At 48.8% G+C, this 22,851-nt stretch overlaps 1 protein-coding gene across 2 annotated transcripts in view; it reads left to right on the top strand.

The window, feature by feature from the left end:
* Positions 1–17,185, top strand: part of trim54 (tripartite motif containing 54) — a 36,007-nt gene extending 18,822 nt beyond the window's left edge. The window contains exons 6-8 of one of the 2 annotated variants that reach the window (XM_084314782.1): positions 61–83; positions 15,132–15,256; positions 16,573–17,185. In XM_084314782.1, the coding sequence (XP_084170908.1) occupies positions 61–83; positions 15,132–15,256; positions 16,573–16,652 (228 nt within the window). In that variant the 3' untranslated portion in view covers positions 16,653–17,185. Of the gene's footprint in view, positions 1–60; positions 84–15,131; positions 15,257–16,572 lie in introns of those variants that run through there. The other variant, XM_084314783.1, reaches the window with a different exon arrangement.
* Positions 17,186–22,851: the final 5,666 nt, after the last annotated feature.

Raw genomic sequence — 22,851 nt, 5'->3', positions numbered from 1 at the left:
GTAATTTGTTCAACTCTAACTTTCTCACCCTCTTCTTCTCTGTTGCTTTCAACCCTTCAGAGTGCCATGGTGATACTGGAAAAGTAAGTCCAGTGTGAGTTTTCAAAGATTTAACAGTTTTAAGTACTGGTACTAATTGACCATATTCACACAACAGCCATTTTGCTCTTATGTCATGCTCAGGTTGGGATTACTTTCCACTCTATTCCCAGAATCCCAAACTGAGCATGTCAGAAGAGCTGAAGAGGTTGCTTAAATGTCACTCTGCATACTATGCTTTGTCTTATTGTTGAGCTACTGAAGCTTATGAATTAGTGTGATGGATGGATGGGTTCCAATTCTAAACCATGTTAGTGCTAGTCACTGCTGGATAACATCTGCGATGCTAACTAATCAAAACATACTGCAATATGTAATAAAAGCAGATACAGTCTATATATGTGCAGTCTATTTGTTTTGCAGTGTCAAATTTCCCTCGGATTATAATATTCTATATGAGGAGACAGAGCACTGTGGTGGCTTTGAATGGAGAAATCTGTAACATTACGGATGGTGGCAACAACGAAAATACGTGCTACAAAACAAACATTCAGAGAAAATAATTAAACTTGATGTGATTTTATGTTGAGTAAAATTATAACTTACTGCATCATGTTAAATGAATCACAATCTCTACCTGGGACACAACTCGCAGTTGCTTTCAATATGCTGTAGCCGTCCTTATAAAAATACACCCTTACACATACATATTAGATACCTTTTAAATAGATTAAATTGTAACAGACACAAAAAAATTTAGAAACAGACTTGACTCTCTACATGCACACGCATGTGTTGATATATTATTTGACAATGTGAAAACAGGTTTAACCTCTTTATACAGGTTATATTCTTTATTTTAAAGGTCGAATCTGTAATGCTGTCAAACAGTGATCTCGCAAAAGAGCCCTGCTTAGTGTTTTGTTACTATTGCTGGCCAGATGTCAGGCTCTGGCAAGAGAGGTCTGAAGGAATTCACAGTCAGGGTCGGCCCGATGTGTAAGCGAACTAGCGCCTGCTTAGGAGCACTTGAAGTTTTAGTTTTTTTGATGATATATTATATTATGTCAATGGTAATCATGCAAAAACGCAATCTTATGTTAACAGTATGGCTACTTTTTTCTTTATTAGACTAAAATCAATACAATTATACAGCTTTATAAAGTGTAGGAGAATGGAGCTTCTTAACACATTCAGAGCCACACCCTTATGACCATATTAGGGCTAGCGTGCCAACACTGAAGTCAATGGGAGGACAGGGAAATTTGCGAATGCTTAAACTATATCTTAAATTATGTGTCTAATACACCCGTCGCTTATCAATGACTTGCTTGCAGTCAACATGTATGAAACGGATTGTTTTTTCATTCGTACATTTCCGTTTTATACCGTTTTGAATACGAGTATAGTTTTGGAGATGTCTATTAATTCCAGAGAAATTCCACGATAATAGCTCTTTAGTGGAATACACAAAACACGTTGTAATTTTTCGGCTGATTTATGAATCGTTTTCAAATAAACACTCGATTATCGATAGTATATGTGTACTTATGCACGCTAGAGAAGCGGGCTGAAAAATCTATTATCCATGTCGTGGATACGGCTAATATTACGCGCACACACACACACACACGCTGCGATGGCGGAGAAAAAAACATCTGATTAACCCAAGACTGGTAACATAGAGTCCTTACCTCACATCAGATGTTCTGCAAAAAGATTAATCCAATTCCTGATCGCCATTCCAAATATTGATCGCGTTTATTGATCCAACGTTATAGTCCAAAACACATAATCGAAAGCTGCTCCCAGCCTCCCCAGTGAATGTGGTAACAGCTACTGCTTGCCCGAGAAGGGAAACCCCGGGACCGGAGTTTTTTTTCTGATGCACAGTCCCACCCAATCCAATCCAATGATGTGCAATACCATCCGGGAGACGATAGGCGACAGTATTTGCCCTTTTCGAGCTCAGACCCATTCCCAATGATAACGTCAGGCTGGATGGATGAAAAATTAATGGATATTGCTAATAAAATAAATAACGATTAAAACCCGAGTTTTCTCTGGTTTTCTCGGGTCTTGGCACTCAACGCATGGCGAGTTAACCCGACTAATCTCGTGGTTGGCACTGAATGGGTTAAGGAAAATAGACGAGTCTGGACTTAATCAGATTATCCAGTACTTTATTCAATTATATGTACTGTAGTTTACAAAATAATAGAAAGATAGAATGGGATCCCCGGCCGGTTCCCCAGAAGGAAGTAAGACATTTCAGAATATCATTGGGTCTCATTCCCCAATATTTTCCAAAGAGTTCTCTTGGAAGACTTATCTTGGAACCGACTGAGACAGAATCAATGACAAGTTCAACACGAAACAGGAAGCCGGTCAGGGAGCCTGGAGCCAAGGGGACCCTCCAGCCGCCGGACTAGGGACCGGATCAGGAGATCAAGGTGCGGTGGCGACGACCCCCGGAGTAGGATCCAGCGCAGACCACGGCGAGGACCACGGCGAGGACCAGGGCGCCGATCACTGTGTAGGGCTGGACCAGATGGAGCACCAGGACCAGTCGATGAGCCAGGACCAGTTGAGACGCCGGAACCCGGCATAGCAGCCGGACCAGGTGTAGAGGCTGGGCAGGGCGTGGAGACCGGACCGGTCTCAGCGGCGAGTCATGGTGTAGGATCCGGAGATGAAAAGCCTGGAACCGGTGTAGCAGCTGGACCAGGCGTAGAGGCTGGGCAGGACGTGGAGACTGGACCGGTCTCTGCGACAAGGCATGGCGTAGGGACAGGAGATGAGGGCACGGGACCTGACGTAACAACCGAACCAGTCGTAGTGGCTGGGCTGGGCGTGGAAGCCGGAGGGGAAGCGGTGACAGCAGGGGGCTACACCAACCGGAACCAGGCTGGTAGTGACGGTCGGATCAGCTGTGGAGGCCTTGTTAGCGGTACTAGCCCTGCTCGCCCTTCGAGCCTTGCTAGGCCTCGAAGGTCTGCGAGCTGCGGGGTCTAGGCTAACCGTGGGGCCTGAGCTAGCTGTAGGGGCTAGGCTACTGGGCGCAGCTATGCTAGCCATTGAGGCCTGGTTAACTTCAGGAACTAGGCTGACCGTGAACCTTGAGCCTAAGCTAGCAGTGGGGACTGTGCTAGCTGGGGAGGCCTGGTTAGCTGCAGGGGTTAAGCTAACGGGCGGGGCTGTGCTAGCTGTGGATGTTTGGTTAGCTTCAGGAACTAGGCTGACCGTGAATCTTGAGCCTAAGCTAGCAGTGGGGAGGCCTGGTTAGCTGCGGGGGCTAAGCTAACAGGCGGAACTGTGCTAGCTGTGGACATCTGGTTAGCTGTAGGAGCTAAGCTAACGGGCGGGGCTGTGCTAGCTGTGGACGTCTGGTTAGCTTCAGGAACTAGGCTGACCATGAATCTTGAGCCTAAGCTAGCAGTGGGGACTGTGCTAGCTGGGGAGGCCTGGCTAGCTGCGGGGGCTAAACTAGCAGACAGGGTTGTGCTAACTGTGGACGTCTGGTTAGCTGTAGGAGCTAGGCTACCGAACAAGTCTGTGTTAGCCATTGAGGCCTGGTTAGCTTCAGAGCTAGGCTGACCGTGAGTCTTATGCTAGCTGGCTGGCTAGCTACAGGAGCTAAGCTAGCAGACAGGGTTGTGCTAGCTGTGGATGCCTGGCTAGCTGCGTGAGCTAAGCTAGCAGACGAGGCTCGCCTAGCTGTCTCCATGAGCGCACAGACCTTGTCAGCCATAACCCTCATCAGAGGCGCCTGTGTTGGAGTCTCCTTCGCTACATTGTCTATTAACTTCAACCAGAAGACCCATTTAGCAGGAGAGTAGCTGGTCAGATCCCTGTCTAACATACCAAGCACGATGTCCAACGTCTCCGTGACTTTGTCCACTGAGTTCTTGCGTGGTGGCGTCATTCTGTTACGATTGGAGGGGTAGTGAGGGAAGGCGATAAGAACTCAGTTTGCGGACAGGAATGGAGGAGGCAGAGACGGCAGGGTAACGTGTATATATATAGACTTTACTTAGACGACGACACGTTACAAAAAGAAAACATAAATGGCACAGCCGAGCTGGCTCTAATACAAAAACGAAACTGAAGACACGAGAAAACAAAGATGAACAAAAACGGAATACTAATCTACTTACAACTCTCAAGACAAACACAGCAAGGCAAGGGAGAAGACAGGAGACACGACAAGCAGGGGAACACCGAGGTACTGGAGGAAATGACGCCACGACAAGGAGAGAGAGAAACACACTAATATACACAGACTAACGATGATGAGCCACACCTGGCACAGCCAGGCAAAAACAAAGAATACAAAATCATACCACAAAAGGAATAATCAAACCTGGACACAAAAGGCAATAAGACACACAACAACTAGACAGGGAGACGACATCAAACAAAGGCAGGGATGGCCCAAGATAACAAATAAGTGGAAATTAACTCTATTGTGGTGACTCACTTATCACGCACAATTGGTGCAGACATTCACTGGACTTGAGGAGCGGAGGAATGCTCCTTTAAGCCTGGGGATTCTGGGAACGGGGTGGGTATTTGGTGACCTATATTATGTCACCTGTCTGCTGGCTGCTGTCACTTTCAAGTAGTAACGTTAAACGTCTCTGCACTCTGTTGGATGTATGTAATTTATGTTGGGAAGTAAAAGGAAAGACTCGACTACCGTCTCCCGTTTCATCCTTTCTTGCGATCCCACATTGGTGACCTGAAGTACGTGAGTGAATATTACATCATGACGGACGGAGAAGTGAACATTATCTACGCCGCTGCAATTAAGTTACCCGACTTCTGGCATCACAGCCCTCGACCCTGGTTTCAACACATTGAAGCTCAGTTCGAGTTGAGAGGAATAACACAGGATGTTACGAAATATTATCATGTGGTAGCAGCATTGGATGCCCAGACGACGGCTCGCGCTATGGGGCTGCTGGAAGCCCCGCCAGCTGCCGGCAAATATGACGCTATCAAGGCATTCCTTTTGCAATTATTTGAACTGTCGGAAATTGAAAAGGCGGATCGTCTATTGTCACTTAACGGCCTCGGCGACGGCAAGCCGTCCGAACTGATGGACAGGATGCTGTCCGTTTTGGGCTCGGCAGATCCCTCTTTTTTGTTTAAACATGTTTTCATGCGTCAGCTCCCAGCGCCTGTGCGCACCGCCCTGGCCAGCTCTCCCGTCTCCTTCACCAAGGACTACAGCGCGCTGGCTGCCGAAGCGGACAGGATTTATCTCGCCAACCGGCAGCAGTTTGTGCATGCGCTGCTTCCAGCCTACCACCCACCTACCCACCTAGTGGACGCTGCGGACGCCGCTGCAGCAGTGACTGCCCGTCGCTAGGGTAACAGTGGATGGTGTTATTTCCATAACCGGTTTGGCGCCAGGGCCAAACAGTGTCGCCCACCGTGCAATTACAGTGACCAGGGAAACGCCAGGGCCAATGCTCATTAACAGCCATGAGCGTTGGCGGAGGCAGCAGGCTGCTATTTATTAAGGACACCTTATTTGGCTGGCGACTACTAGTCGACTCGGTCGCACAACAAAGCATCCTGCCTGCTACAGCTGTAGACACTATGGCTGGGGGCCACGGTCCCCCCATGGACGCTGCTAATGGCACGCCTATACGTACCTACGGAACCCGGTATGTAGAGGTGTGTTTTGGTGGGCGCCGTTTCGGGTGGGAGTTTGTCATGGCCGCTGTGTCAGTTCCTCTCCTCGGCGCAGACTTCCTGTGTGCGTTCAGGCTGCTAGTGGACATTACAAACTGTCGCCTGATCGATGCTGTCTCCTTCGCTACCTACCCGTGCACGCTGGGAGGGCCAGGGACACTAGGTCTGTCCAACATGCTTGCTGCTGGGGATGTATATCAGCGCCTCCTAGTGGAGTTCCCTATCCTCACCACGCCTACATTTTCCTCAGCATTCGCTAAGCATGGCGTGGAGCACTATATAGCCACTGTCGGTCCCCCGGTCTATGCACGTGCTCGGCGCCTTGACCCAGCTAAGCTCTCCATTGCCAGGGAGGAATTTGCAACCATGGAACGCCTTGGAATTGTGCGCCGTTCTGACAGTCCGTGGGCCTCCCCCCTGCATATGGTCACTAAGGCTGATGGTGGGTGGCATCCCTGTGGCGATTTCCGACGCCTAAACAACGCCACGACCCCGGACCGGTACCCCGTCCCGCATATACAGGACTACTCCGCCCACCTGGCGGGGACCACCATCTTTTCCAAGGTGGACTTGGTGCGGGGATACCACCAGGTACCAGTTCACCCACGGGACGTTCCCAAGACGGCGGTCATCACTCCTTTTGGCCTGTTCGAGTTTCTGCGGATGCCCTTTGGCCTCAAGGGGGCGGCACAGACTTTCCAGCGACTGATGGACTCGGTGCTGCGGGATATGGCATTCATGTTCGTATACTTGGACGACATTCTCGTAGCCAGCACGTCTGCAGAGGAGCACCTGACACATCTCAGGCAGTTGTTTGAGCGGCTCAGTGCACATGGACTCATTGTTAACCCCGCCAAGTGCCAGTTCGGCCGGTCGTCTATTGATTTCCTCGGGCACAGGGTCTCAGCAGAGGGAGCCGTTCCGCTCCCTGCCAGGGTGGACGCCGTTGCCAGCTTTCCACGCCCCCGCACCGTGAAGTCCCTGCAGGAGTTCCTAGGCATGGTGAACTTCTACAACAAGTTCATTCCCCGTGCTGCTCACCTCATGCGCCCCTTGTATGAGGCCCTGCGTGGTAAGGACCCCAAGGCCGAGGTGGACTGGTCCCAGTGTACCGACGACGCTTTTTTGGGCGCTAAAACTGCACTGGCCAATGCCGCATTACTGGCACACCCATTTCCTACCGCCCCTATCGCCCTCACAACTGACGCCTCAGACTACGCAGTGGGGGCAGTGTACGAACAGTGGGTGGGGGGGGGCTGGCAACCGCTTGCTTTCTTCAGTCGCCAGCTGCGGGACAATGAAAGAAAGTACAGCACCTTTGACCGGGAGCTCCTAGGCCTCTTCCTGGCCATCAGGCACTTCAGATTCCTGCTGGAGGGCCGACGGTTTACTGCCTTTGTGGACCACAAGCCACTCACCTTCGCCATGGCCAAGGCCACCGAGCCGTGGTCAGGGCGCCAGCAGCGCCAACTCTCCGCCATCTCCGAGTTTACCACGGACTTACAGCATGTCGCAGGTAAAGACAACTACGTCGCTGACTGCCTCTCCCGGACGGTGGTGGGGGCCGTCCACTTGGGACTGGACTACGCTGCCATGGCTGCCGACCAGGCCACTGACAAGGACATGCAGGCCTACCGAACAGCCGACACTGGGCTAAGGTTAGAGGATGTGCAGTTTGGTATTGCCAACACTCCTCTGCGACGTCTCCACCGGTCAGCCCCGTCCGATGGTTCCCGCTGGCTGGCGGCGGCAGATATTCGAAGCCATCCATGGCCTGTCGCACCCGGGGGTGAAGGCGTCAACTAAGCTGGTCAGTGCTAAATTCGTCTGGCATGGCCTCAGGAAGGACATCGCAGCCTGGGCCGGCTCCTGCGTGGCGTGCAAAGATACACCGTCACACCAAAGCCCCCTTGGCACAGTTTCTCGTGCCGGAGAGGCGCTTTGACCATGTCAATGTGGACCTGGTGGGTCCCCTGCCCCCCTCCCATGGGTTCACTCACCTCCTCACCATGGTGGACAGAACCACTAGGTGGCCGGAGGTGGTCCCGCTGGCATCGACCACATCCGCCGAGGTGGCCCGGGCGTTCATTGGGTCCTGGGTAGCCCGTTTTGGCACACCATCTGATCTCACATCCGACCGGGGCCCACAGTTTACGTCCGGGCTCTGGACTGCAGTCGCCGAGGGCCTGGGAGTGAAGCTCCACCGCACCACAGCCTACAACCCACAGGGCAACGGCTTGTGTGAACGGTTTCACCGATCTATGAAGGCTGCTCTGCGGGCCAGCCTTACGGACTGCAACTGGGTCGACCGGCTTCCCTGGGTCATGCTTGGCCTGCGCTCTGCCCCCAAAGAAGACCTGCAGGCCTCGGCTGCTGAGCTGGTGTACGGACAGCCGCTGCGAGTCCCTGGGGAGTTCCTCCCGGATGCCGAGGCTCCCTGGTCGGTCACCTCATCTCGGACTGTGCTCAGGGATGGCGCCGGTGCTTTCACCCCAGTCCCAACTTCCCAGCACTGCCTCCCGCAGTCCTACATGCCTAGGGATCTGCAGTCAGCCAGGTATGTTTTCATTCGCCATGACAGCCACCGTACCCCTCTGCAGCCCCCTTACGACGGCCCTTTTCGCGTCCTGGAGGCGGGGCCTAAGAACTTCATGGTGGACATTGGAGGAAGGTCAGAGCGGGTATCGGTCGACCGGCTCAAGCCTGCCCATTTGGACCTAGACAGGCCAGTTGAACTGGCCCGGCCCCCGCGGCGTGGACGACCCCCTGCCCGGCCCCTGCCAACTGCTTTTCCCTCTCGTCACCTCATATCTCCTGAATCCCCCCCACACGCCCCACACGCCCCAATCCCCACCTCTACCCCTGCACGGGTGATACGGAGTCGTTTTGGGCGCCTGATCCGCCCCCCGCCTCGTTGACTGTGGATGATCTTTTGGGGGGTTATTGTGAATTCTGGGGGGGCCTGTGTGGTGACTCACTTATCACGCACAATTGGTGCAGACATTCACTGGACTTGAGGAGCGGAGGAATGCTCCTTTAAGCCTGGGGATTCTGGGAACGGGGTGGGTATTTGGTGACCTATATTATGTCACCTGTCAGCTGTCAGCTGGCTGCTGTCACTTTCAAATAGTAACGTTAAACGTCTCTGCACTGTTGGATGTATGTAATTTATGTTGGGAAGTAAAAGGAAAGACTCAACTACCGTCTCCCGTTTCATCCTTTCTTGCGATCCCACACTATTATATTTAACCAGACCAAAATGGCCGCCTGCACCATCTGGCTCATCTGGCCACTAGAGGGAAGTAGGAGACCAGGTAGGAGACCACTGTCAGGAGGTAGGGAATGTCCAATGTCTTTATCATAACAGGCCCACCAAGGGCTGAGCCTGGGGTCGTTACAGACCTGCATTCTTTCAAATGTATATAATTATAAAACAGATGTGTAACAAATAAGAAATACAAATTCCACAGAAGGCATTAAATAATTATAATTTTCAATCATTTCACAATAATTGCATAATTGTGTTTGAATATCTGAGTAATTAAAGTAATTATACATTTGTCCAAAATAGCTGGTTCAGATATGGTTAATCCAGCTGCCCTGTGATCAGATTAATCCATATTATTTATTTTTCCGACATCAAATGCGTAATTTCTTATCGTACAAATATTGTCATATTTATTTTAATTATGATTAAGTAATTAATTCCAAGGAGGCCTGTAGCGTTGACATGAAGGAATCACTATGAGAACACAGTCTGTCAAGTTAATAACATTTTCAATTAGTCAATCAATCATAAGTGTGCTCTTCAGCACTCTTAAATCTGCTCTCAGCCACGCTCAAATCTGATCTCAGGAAAATTTGGTCGTAAATCCGTTCGGGAATGAGACCCATTGATACTTATAGATAGGGATGTCCCGATCCGATCACGTGATCGGGATCGGGGCCGATCACGTGATTGTCCGAAGATCGGGATCGACAATTTTTTTTTTTTTTATTGTGATTATTTTTATTTTTTTTACTTTTTTTATTTTATTCAACAAACATGACCATGTTCACGTCCTAAACTCATACTGAGGCCTTAGTTTTGGTTTTAAATTGCATATCATCATTCATTTATTTATTGTCACACAGAGCAGAAGAATTTTGCCAAAACAAACCAATAGTATCCAGCTGCAGAACGGCAGACCAGCCACACTCTAAATATATATATATTTTTTTATTTTTTATTTTTTTTATTCCAATTTCTCACATTACATTCATCCTAAATGTTGACGTTATCCAGGTGAAAAGTTTACTTCATTCAAGCGAGGCATTGCAATCCTTGACATAAATCATTTGATGTATAATTAAATCAAAGGAAATGCGTTTGGGTCTGAGAGTGTGGCTGGTCTGCCGTTCTGCAGCTGGATACTATGTGATACATATGTGAGTGCCGGACGCATTTCCCAGATGCACGGACATCTCCATAGGCTTAGAGTGGTGGCAGAGAGTGGTATGAGACGGGCAAACTCCGTGGCAGTTAATGTGTTAACAGGCACATACACTATACAATACGCAAGACACTACCCAAGGGAGGATTGTCCTCCCGGCTGACCGAGAACCACAAGGGGCACTTGTGAGATCGTCTGCTCGCAAACAGATCCACTGAAGCTTCCCCGAAGCGATCCCAGATCTGCCTGACTACGTCTTGGCGCAGTTCCCACTCGTTGTGATGAGGACCGCCCCGTGACATCACATCCGCGCCCACATTCTCCTTGCCAGGGATGTGGAGCGCCCTCAGACTGCGCAGATTGTGAGACGCCCATAGCCAGAGCCCGACCGCCGCCCGGTGCAGACGGGTGGAGCATACTCCACCCTGTCTGTTGATATACGCTGCTGCTGTCATACTGTCCGTCCTGACCAAAACGTGCTCGCCTACCACCAAGTGGGCGAGCCGTCTGAGGACCAGGAGGACTGCCTTCAATTCCAACACATTGATGTGCAGGGCAGACCGGGCAGCATGGATCGTCCAGCTGCCCCCTACTGCGTTGGTCCGACATGTCCCCCCCGTTTCCATTTCCGGGGTAGGCCTGATTGGCCGCGACAGGCACGTGACCCGCCGCGGCCACGCCCCACGGCAGCCCCAGGACGCGGCAACGAGGCTGCTGTGTTTCACCGCCGCTTTCCGCCTTCAACGCCGCCCGCAGCATTAGGAGTTTGCGGCGCCTTTCACATCGCAGTCATCAGTCATAATAATATCGCGCCACCCACGCTGCAGTCGGCAGTCATCAGTCATCTCTAATAATATTAATCACTGTTCAACGTTGAAGTAAGTGCTGTATTTTATTTCACATCAAGCAAGATTCACTTTGTCACAAGTGCTTAAGTTATAACTTGAGTCAAGAAAGCGCAAGCTTCACTCACTTTTCCCCATGGTCATCTAATAATATTAATCACTTTTCAAGTGCTTAAGTTATAACTTGAGTCAAGAAAGCGTGAGCTTCACTCACGTTTCCCATGTGCAGTCAGTCATCCACGCTGCAGCCATCAGTCACGCATCATCTAATAATATTAATCACTTTTCAACGTTGAAGTAAGTGCTGTATTTTATTTCACATCAAGCAAGATTCACTTTGTCACAAGTGCTTAAGTTATCACATCAAGCAAGATTCACTTTGTCACAAGTGCAGTAGAGGTACGCCTTACTGTAAATTGTACCTCATCCCATTTCTGCTTTGCACTATAGCGTATTGTATATTGTATGGTACAGTAACGGTCTCTGGAGCGCAACAGTAAGAAGCATTTGCACTGCAACGCGTACACCTTACTGTAAATTGTACCTCATCCCATTTCTGCTTTGCACTATAGCGTATTGTATATTGTATATTGTATGGTACAGTAACGGTCTCTGGAGCGCAACAGTAAGAAGCATTTGCAAGGGTTTCCCCCCCCGATAAGATAAACCCAATGGAAAAACATGCACAACAACAAGATCGCTAACGCTGTGGCGTCCTTGACGAAGACGGACAGGAGCACTTGGATTGGTCCCCTGGCGCGGCTCACGTGGCGCCTGTCTGCTCCCGGCTGCCCTTGGGGGGGAAGGACGACGGGATGGGTTAATCGCAGATACGCATTGTATGCATGGTTCGCATGTGTGCCAAATGGTGACCTCGGAGCAGGTCCTAAATTATTATTATTATTATTATTATTATTGCACTGCAACGCATACACCTTACTGTAAATTGTACCTCATCCCATTTCTGCTTTGCACTATAGCGTATTGTATATTGGTACATTGCATTGTATATTGTATGGTACAGTAACGGTCTCTGGAGCGCAACAGTAAGAAGCATTTGCACTGCAACGCATACACCTTACTGTAAATTGTACCTCATCGCATTTCTGCTTTGCACTATAGCGTATTGTATATTGTATGGTAACTCAGTTACTTCTATTCTGCATCGAACGCTGTACATATGTCTCTATACTATTTTATTTCATACAACAATGTATGCCTTTCAAATGTTAAATGATAAATGATTGCATGATACACACTGAAATAATCCTGCGCTCGCGCAAATTTGCTGCTGCGGGCGCCGTTGAAGGCGGAATGCGGCGGTGAAACACCGCAGCCTCGTTGCCGCGTCCTGGGGCTGCCGCGGGGCGTGGCGGGTCACGTGCCTGTCGCGGCCAATCAGGCCTACCCCGGAAATGGAAACGGTTGCGGAACTGATACAGGCGGGTGGGACACCGTTCAACCCCGCCGGGGCACAGGATCGATGCTACCTGGCTCTCTAGCCACGGCACACCCGCCCTGCGCCCTGTTGTCAACCCATTCACCCGTAAAAAGGGTAAATAAGACTCAGCAAAACCCCCCACATTAGCTACCAACTGACCTTCATCAATGAACCGGTTAAGAGGAGGGAAAAGCAGTGACATCCCACGGCGGGGAACATTAAAACAGTGACCCAGCACTATAGCATTAGTGTTAGCAGCGCGCTCCAAGATCGCCTGGAAAACGTCCAACTCAGAGGGACGTTCACCCAGACATCCCGCCCCTGGCGCCGACACACAACTCGGTTGTGTAACAAAACAACCAGCAGCATTACTAACACCAGCGTTAATGCCTGATGACACAGAGCCTACCTGTGTACGAGTCGGCTCGATAGCCAAACCTCGCACGCTGTCCCTCGATCTGCTGCCACAAGACGAGGAAACACCAGGATAGACCCGACGTGTCGTTGGAACATGCCGCGAAGATTCCAGGGGTTGGCAAATCTCCGGTAAACACTCAACATTGCGCAATTTCTCTAAACTTTTCATTACACTAGTTCACAGGGTGCAAGCATCCGCCATGATGGAAACGAAATAGAGGAAGGGCGAGTGGTGACCACGCCTAGTGCTTTATAGTACGTCACTAGGGCGGGGCCTGGTCAGATGCTGGGTGCATTTGTTTATTTGTTAATGAAGTACAGTAGGTACTGGAGATGAGGTATATCTCGATGGCGAAGAGCAGGACGCGATTCGCCAGTACGACTATATAACTCATGTGGTGTAGTTATGTAAATGTGACAAGGCTGTTGTTTCGTGTGCGGGTACTAACCAGTCCAGTCTTAACAGAGGGAGGGGGGTTATCCAGAGGTGGGAGCGGTGGAGTGAGAGAGAGCGGGGAGCGACACGGGATTGCCGGGGGGGGGGTTCGGTTCCTTGATGGAGAGAGAAGAAAAATAACGCAGGTTAGAAAAAGAACAAAACGCTGTGGAAACAAAATAACGAGGCAGAGTAGAATCCAACACGAGAGATATATACTACGACTTGAAGATACTTTAGTTTGACTAACCACAAGTGATCAGTACGATCAAGCACTGAGTGACGGGCCGTCTGGCTTCTTATACTGCAGGTGTCTCTGCCCAGCTGCTCCGAATTGCGCCTGATTAGGCTCGACGAGGTGAGAGTCACAACACATTATTTTGAAAGAGTGGACGCTCTGTGGAAAATGACTGTCCTCCAACTATGGTTGCTAACATGGTATCCATGGGAACCCTCAGCTGTCCTGTTTCTCACTCAGAGAGCTCATATGCTGCAAACCCCACATGACCATGACCACCCCATCTAAGACAGTCTCCGGAATTCCTTTAAAGGGACCATGCAGATTTATTTAGCACATAATCTCACGTTTTGCACACATTCATTTAGTTGAACAGTTATTGATGGTAAATTAGTTTGAACATGGCCACCAGTGATGTCATCGGGGACATTGAATCTTTGTGTTGTGTTAATTACAATGAAATTATAAGGTAGCAGTCCCTATAAGACAAGGTATTGCTATTTTGCATCTACTATACATCATTTCATGGAGCTGTAATTAACACCACACACAGATCCAATATCCCTGATGACATCACTGGTGGCTATATTCAAACAAATTTACTCTCAATAACTTTAATTAATGTGTGTGTAAAACTGTGTGCAAAACACTGTTTTTTGATGAAGTGCCGCTTTAATGTCTTCAACAGACAGGGTTGGTTGGAAACACACCACAAAGATAATGTAACAATTAAATATACTAAATATACTAATATATACTAAATATACTAAATATACTAAATATACTAAATGTAACAATTAATGTATAAAGCAAAAAGTCATGCACTTCCAAGAAACATTCAAGAATTGTTCTTTGATAGGGAGGGGGGTTATAATCTGAGGGGAGAACACAATTTAAAGGTGCTAAACGTACGCACTACCATGAGAAAACACTGCATCTCAATATGTGGAGTGAAACTGTGGAACAGTCTAAATGTGGTGCTAAAGCAATGTCCAAACATGAGACAATTCAAACTGATGTATAAGGAAATTATGTTCACAAGGTACAGGGATGAGGAAGGGACTTGATATCCACGGGTGTTTACATTTTTATTTTGTTTTCTATTTTATTTTATTTTATACATATATAGTTTTTGTTTTTTGTTTTGCATATATATATATATTTTTTTTTTCTCTTTTCTTTTTTATGTTTAAAATAGTACACTCATTTGAGTAGTGGAAAAGGGGTAGGATTAAATAAGTGTATACTTCTTCCTACTCCTTTTCGAACATGCAGATTGAGTTGTTTTTCTTTTTTGTTATTGTTTGTTGTATTCATTGCATGTTCGAAATAAAGACTTCAAATCAAAAATCAAATCAAAAAATAATCCAATGTATCCCACTTAGTATACTTGGAGTACCACTATCACAAAGGTTAGACTGAGTTGGCAACCGTGGAACTGAATTAGTTCAGGAGATGTTGCAGTGTCCTCCCACAGACACAAACAGACAACTTCGCCCAGACACAATTGTCACAGACACTTCAACTTCATCTTCATCTTCATCTACATCTACAGCTGTTGTTTGTACTGTGTTGACAGGATCACCAGCACAGCCAAGGCGTCTAAGATGGAGCAGCCAGAGCCAGGCTACGAGAGTATGAGTCACTTCAACGTAAACACTGACGATGTAGCAGACATGCTCTGTAACATTACCTTCTGCTCAGGTACATGGGAGAGGAGGGAAGAGATAGGGGGGAGAGGAGAGGTGAGGAGGGGAGGGGGGAGGTGAGGAGGGGAGAGGAGAGGTGAGGAGAGATAGGGGGGAGAGGAGAGGTGAGGAGAGATAGGGGGGAGAGGAGAGGAGAGGAGAGGAGAGGAGAGGAGAGGAGAGGAGAGGAGAGGAGAGGAGAGGAGAGGAGAAAGGAGGATAGAGAAGAGGAGATGCGAGAGGAGGGGAGAGAAGAGAGGAGAGAAGATGATCATGGGAGAGGAGAGAAGATGAGGGGAGAGGAGAGCAGATGAGGGGAGAGAGGATGGGAGTGGAGAGAGAAGAGAGGGGGGCGAGGAGAGAGTAGAACTCAGTAGAGCAAAGTTATAATATACTAGAGTAGAGGAGAATGGAGAAGAATAAAATCAGTGTGACCAACTCTTTTGATTAATAGTGTATTCCAATCATTAACACTCCCTGTAGTTTATATATATACTGTTTTTATATATATTAGAGCTTAGAGAGCAGGTGCTCTTTTTCAGGAACGCCCTGCTTCACATTCACACAGTTCCATTCACACCTGGGAGCTGCCCAGTACAACCACAGTTGACACCATTGGCCACTGAGCAACTCCACTGGAGCAGTTGATTCAAGCCATGTCACATAGTTCAAGTTTGAAATGATTATTTCTGTTTTGCTCCTGAGAGTGCTAGATACTGTACTGTACTGGTCATATTATTTATTTGTGTTAACTTCTGAATAAAACAACTTATTAAACACAAGTACATCTTATTGAACATTATTTTGATATTTCATTACCAATTATCATAGCAAAACAGCTTTTTCAAACAGTCTGTAATGCATTTTGGAAACGGGAGATGGGCTCATGGTGTAATGGGCCACCTGGCCTGAGAAACATAAGGAGGAAAGAAAAAGTAAGGACTTACTTCTGGTCATTATTTGGGTAGAACACACATATTTTGAATGCCTTCTGCAAGTTTTTTTTTTTTTTTTTTAGCCATTTTAATCTTTAATTAATTAATTATATAATTAATCTATGCCCACCTCTAATATATATATATATATATATATATATATATATATATATATATATATATATATATATATATATATATATAATATTCATATGGTCCGTTGGACAAACGGGATACTCTCTCCTGATACCAATAATGTCCTCAGTCTCCATTTGTCTTATACATTTGACACGTGTGTGTGTGTGTGTGTGTGTGTGTGTGTGTGTGTGTGTGTGTGTGTGTGTGTGTGTGTGTGTGTGTGTGTGTGTGTGTTGTGTGCGTGTGCGTGTGTGTGCAGGCTCAGGGGAGGATGTGGAGGAGTGGGGGGAGGAACTTGGCTCTCTGGCAAGAGGAGAGCTGGACTACGGCAGACACTAGTTCCCATCACCGTAACGTAGAAACTCCAGCCTTGTTTTTACAGCTTAAACCATTTTAATGCCATTTATAGGAAGGCTTTTGTATGATGTACCAGAAGTAAAATACCCCACCCCACATACAAAAAGGTATCCTGGTAGTTTGATGGTAATTTCCGTTTTACTATGGTACCAGCCATTGTATAAATAATGTATTCCATGGGAAAAGTTATGCATCACCATGGTACCACTTTTGTAGTTAAATAATACCATAGTTTATACAATGGCATGCAAATATGACTGCTGAAACAGTCAAGTTAGCTGTTGTTATTTCGTATAACACACTCCACATGACCCCAGATCCCTCCCACAACCGAATAACTTTTTCTGAATGAGTCCGCCATAGATAGACAAATGGAAGTATGCATATATTTTGAACGAATCCTCCAAAAACGATACAGTCAACTGGAATATGTTAGTTCGTTACCCATATGTTGGATTATGTAATTGGTTTGTCATGACCCATTGTGAAACAAAAGAAAAAGTATTATTATTTGTTGTCAGACTTGGATCTACTTTCTCTGTGGATGGTTTTGTGAATAAATCTCCATTATGCTTCAATTACTGTGTTTATTGTATAGCAATAAGGTTGGGTGAATTCGGCCATTGTATAAAAGCATTAAATCACTTGCAGTTGTGTGTTATACTCATTAGATCACGCCTAGGGGGGGTCTAACGACTCTCCGCTGCACGTCGGGCCTAACAACCACCCCTAGGCGTGATCTAATGAGTATAACACACTCCGTCGCGTGTAATGCTTAAAAATCCATGATATAGAGTAGATGGTAATATCATGGTATTTCCATATTTTTTTGGTTACTGTGATCACGTGATCAAATGGAGTTATACCATGATACTTTTATGGAAATACCATGATACTTTTTGTAAGGGTCACCATGCTATTAAATCATCCAATGCAACTTTGACGTTGTGACGTATTGATAACAATTAAAGGAACAGTTCACTTTGTATAAGAGGCCTGTCTGATTTGTCACAAACTGGGAGGCATTTCCTTCAATCTAAAGCACCAATGTTTTGTTTTTTTAGAAGTACTGGGCTCTGTTAAGGAAGGACAGGACACTCTCACTGAGAAACATTGCTTTATACTGAAAACTAGGAAGCAGAGACCCTGACACTGGTAACGTCAAACCGTCCGACTACTTGCCAGCTGGACCAGCTACCCTCCCCACTCCTCCAGACCATAGCACCAGACATCCTCCCATTCCTAACTGCAACCATCAACTCCTCACTCAACTCGGGGGTGGTCCCCACCTCCCTAAAACAAGCCAGAGTCACGCCGCTCATAAAAAAACCAACCCTGAACCCTACTGTCATAGGCAACTACCGTCCTGTCTCTCTTCTCTCCTTCCTTTCTAAAACACTTGAACGTGCTGTATCCAACCAACTTACTACTTATCTCTTACAGAATGACCTCCTAGACCCTAATCAGTCAGGCTTCAGGACTGGTCACTCCACAGAGACAGCCCTCATTGCAGTCACAGAGGCACTTCACTTAGCAAAAGCGAAAGGCCTCTCCTCTGTCCTGATTCTCCTAGATCTATCTGCAGCCTTCGACACAGTCAACCACCAGATCCTCCTTGCGGCCCTCGCAGGAATGGGAGTGGCTGGCTCTGCGCTGACATGTCTGTCATCATACCTCAATGACCGCTCCTACCAAGTGTCATGGAGAGGGACCCTGTCGGCCACCCGCCCCCTGCGGACGGGTGTCCCCCAGGGCTCGGTTTTAGGACCCCTTCTCTTCTCCCTCTACACTAAATCACTGGGTAACATTATCACGTCTCATGGCTTCTCCTACCATTGTTATGCCGACGATACTCAACTCTTCCTCTCCTTCCCTCCCTCAGATATCCACGTCTCTGTGCGGATCTCGGCCTGTCTGTCCGACATCTCAGCCTGGATGACGTCCAACCACCTCAAACTGAACCTAAGCAAAACAGAATTGCTCCACCTGCCGGCCAAATCCTCCCCCCTAACCGACCTTTCAATCACAGTCGAGAATGCAGCTGTGACTGCGTCCCCGACCGCCAAGAACCTTGGTGTTGTCCTCGACGACCAGTTGAACTTCTCTGCTCACATCGCAGCGACGACCAGAACCTGCCGATTCCTCCTGAGCAACGTCAGAAGGATACGCCCCTTCCTGACAAAAGAAGCCACCCAACTCCTCGTCCAATCAACAGTCATCTCCCGCCTCGACTACTGCAATGCACTGCTCGCTGGCCTCCCGGCCACTGCCACTAAGCCTCTTCAACTCATTCAGAACGCAGCGGCCCGCCTGATCTCAAACCTACCGAAGTCGGCCCATGTCACCCCACTTCTTAGGGACCTGCACTGGCTCCCCATTGCTGCACGAATCCGCTTCAAGGCCCTCGACCTAGCATACCGTGCGGCAAAGGGAACCGCTCCCGCCTACCTCCGGTCAATGGTCTCTAACTACACACCCTCAAGACCCCTACGCTCTGCATCTTCTGGCCGCCTCAGACCTACTCCTATCCAAGCTCCGGGAGGGTCATCAAAGAGAAGTCGCCTATTCTCAGTCCTTGCCCCACAATGGTGGAATGAACTACCCACCCCAGTTAGGACAGCCGAATCACGTCCAATCTTTCGCCGTCGACTAAAGACGCACTTCTTCAACCATTATCTGAATAAAAAAAAAAAAAAAAAAAAAAATCTAACCCTAACTAACCGTACTGTCATGCACTTGTCCTAATAAACTAACCTACACTGTAGCACTCAACACTTTGATGAACATTGTTGCTCAGCTGATAGAGTTGTGCCCTTCCTGATGGCTTGTCGTACAGAACTTGTAAGTCGCTTTGGATAAAAGCGTCAGCTAAATGACTAAATGTAAATGTAAATGTAAGTAGAAATTGTAAGCATTTGTTAGAAATGCTAGTGGAAGTCAATGGGGTCTGCTAGCATGTGTCTGAATTGTCCTTCCAAGTCCTTCTATAGATTTCATTGGGATTGCATTTCTAGGGAACAGTTTGGACCCCAGTGTATTTCCTGTCTAGCTATTGATATCAGCAAATACTGCAACAGGACATTTAGAGGTCCATTTAGAATGTGTATGTTGTCAGGTTGAAACCATCTATACAGTCGTGAATGTTGTTAAATGGTTAGGGCATTTGTTTGGAAGGTTCTACATGTGATTTCTCTGACTTTGTTTTTAAACAGAGTGAACTGTTCCTTTAAGGCATACAGTTTAGTGGGTTATATAGCGTACTGGCCAATCGCGTCTCGCTCTTCGCCATACCGAGATGTTATGTTGTTATGAAATGCAGAGAGAAATTGAACAATGTTGGGTTTTCGCTGGAGATTTTCCAGCCCCTGGAATCTTCTCGGCACGTTCTGACGGCGCATCGGGCCTGTCCTGGGGTTTCCTCGTCTTCTGACAGCGGATCGAGGGACGTCGCGCGGTGGCTAGCTGTCGTGGCTAGGTTGCGCCCAGGTAGGGCTTGCGCCACAAGGCATAACAATGCTGGCGTTAGTGATACTGCTTGTTGTCCCGTGAGACAACCGAGTTGTGTATTGGCGCAAGGGGCAGGATATCTGGGTAAACGTTGTCGTTTTCCTGGCTATCCTGGAGCGTGCGGCTAATGCTATGCTACGATGCTGGGTTACTGTTATTTTGATTCCCTGCTGAGGGCTGTCTTTTTAAAAAGGTCTTCCCGCCTCTTAACCATTCATGCTGACGGTCAATCAGTGTCTACTGTTGGGAGTTTTGACGGGGGCTTGTTTACCTTTTTCATGGGTGAATGGGCTGAGGCCTAGGGCTGGTGTGCTTTTTGTGAATCTATGAATGGTGTGCGGGACTGGTGTTTCTCTGGTCTGCATCCCCTTAACATTGTGTGTATGGGTTTTAGTTCATTTATTCATTTACCCCTTCATGTGTGCACACCACAGTGGAGGTTGCTGGTTGCAACCACCACTGGTGCTCCGTGCTTGTGAAGCAGGTGGCATCAGTTCTTTGCCTCTGGCATGTTGGAACAGTGCCTCGCCCGGCCGACGCCATGAGGCGAGTCGGCCCGGCGGGTGGCTGGTGGGCTGTTAAGCCTATACCGCCACGGTATAGAATTAGCAGCGATTAGTAACATTGTTCGAATTGCTGTTTTTTCTGTCAAAAATGGTGTCGGGCGGCAGGGCTTTGAAGGCCAGCCGACATCGAAACATCGCGCGAGGTTTTGACGTTATTAGCTTTGACCTAGCCGCAAGCTATAACCGCAGGGAGGGCTAGGATGCGGTCAACGCTTGTTTACAGACATCTTGGTTGGATTATTCTCCCTTCCTTTGAGGGGGTGAGACGTTTTCTCCTCCTCAGGGCTCCCCTCTCCGCAGAGGGACTTTGGTCTTTCCGCAGGAGCGCAGGCAGTATTTGACCTAGGCCCCACACCGCCTCACACCGCGCAGCCAGAGGTGAGAGCACAGCCTCGCCAGCGGCTGTGGCGAGGCCCTCAACCAGCGGCCATGTTTCCCCCGCCTGAGGTACCCTGGGCACAACATCAACAGCCTTGGCGGCAGAGGGATCGGCTACATTAGATGAGCACGCCCTAAAAAACCGTTGCCGTCTAGCTGTGTGCAGCTCGCTCTCTGGTCACTCCCCTCCCCCAACACCAGCGGGATAAGGGCTCTGATTTGTTTCCTTTGGTTGCGGGTCGCGTGTCTTCAATGAAGCACAAGCGGCCCCACGTTTCGCTTCTCATGGGGACAGGGGCTGACACCCAGTTGATGGCTGAAACTGGGTCTGTCCGTGAGAATGTTGTGCTGTCAAGCGGCTCCCACGCCACACGTTCTGCGTCTGTGTTTGGTTGAGCCTGGTGTTACGTCTGTCAACTACAATGGTTGTCAGCAGGGTGGCTCGAGACCTCTTGAGGCAAACAGTGTGGGTTCCCCCGACCTCGCCAGGCCGGGTATCACGTTAGTGCCTCCCACTCCCGGAAGACCGGCAGTGGTCTGGCAGGCGCACGTGATTTGGGTGGTAGTAATATCACTGCAGGGCTACGGTGTGTAGGAACCCACCCTATCAGGCAGTGTGGGGGCCTCACACCTTGCATGTCCAGCTGTAGAACAATTCCTCAGCTGTCCATGCTGGAGGGGTGTTCAGTGGGGGAGCTTTTGTCACCTAGTATGATGTCAGCTTCTCCCGTATCAAACCAGCCCTTTCTGTCGGGGTCCCCCCTTGGGTGCGATTGCCTCGTGGGTAGTGTCAGGGTCCGATGTCCCGACTCCACGGAACGCTCTGCTTGCGCGGTTAGCGGGTCCAGGGTTGGCTACGCACAGCGGGCGGGACCGGGCCGCCTATCTGCGGTGTCTGGCGGACCAGCGCCAAGTGGCGTGGGTGCGCTTGGGATAATCATCACATATGGCTACAGCAGTGCTATATGTCGAGGTGGATGGAGAGAACGCTGAGGCGGGGACTTGTGTTTACACAACCCCACCCGTTTTCAGGTTTGATACAGACCCTATTGTCAGGGTCACCAGCAGTGACAGCTCTGGCCAACGAGATCCAATCTCTGTGGGCGAAGTAAGCCATCGTCGTGGTCCCAAAGGAGGATGCGATGCGTGGCGTTTCCTCCCGGTATTCTCTGGTGCCCGAGAAATCGGGAGGGGGGGTGTCATACCCATGCTGGACCTGTCCCATGGAAAATTCAGCATTTTGGACCGTCTCCCACCTGTTGAACACTGTCAGGTGGGGGCCTGGTTCTCCTCCATAGACCTGTAGGATGCGTATTCGCATCCCCGATCTTCCATCCTAGGGCTTACCTACGCTTCCTTTGCAGGGTTTAGCGTATGAGTACCAGAGGCTGCCGTTCGGCTATTCTCTGGCTTCCCGCATCTTCACCAAGTGCGTGGAGACCGCAATGGGGCCTCTGCATCGTCAGGGGTTACGAAGTGTATTCTGCCCTGGACGACGTTCTGGTCCTTGGCGGTCAGGGTAGATCGTCAGGTCTCATACCAGGCAGGTGGTGGTTTTCCTCACCAGCCTGGGTTTTGCTGTAGACTGGAAGTAGAGTACTCCTCTTCCCAGTCAACGGGTGGAGTACTTGCGCTTATTCTAAGCTCAAGGTCTATATGGGCATCCCTCTTGGAGCGGCGGCGAGTAGGTGTTCTCGGCACGCTCGGGAGGTTCCGTCCTAGGACGGTTA

The sequence above is a fragment of the Notolepis coatsorum genome (genome assembly GCF_963971535.1).
Source record: "Notolepis coatsorum genome assembly, chromosome: 5".
In the NCBI taxonomy this organism is placed as follows: Eukaryota; Metazoa; Chordata; class Actinopteri; order Aulopiformes; family Paralepididae; genus Notolepis; species Notolepis coatsorum.
The sequence above is the reverse complement of the archived record's forward strand: the minus strand, read 5'-3'. Positions and strand labels throughout refer to the sequence as shown.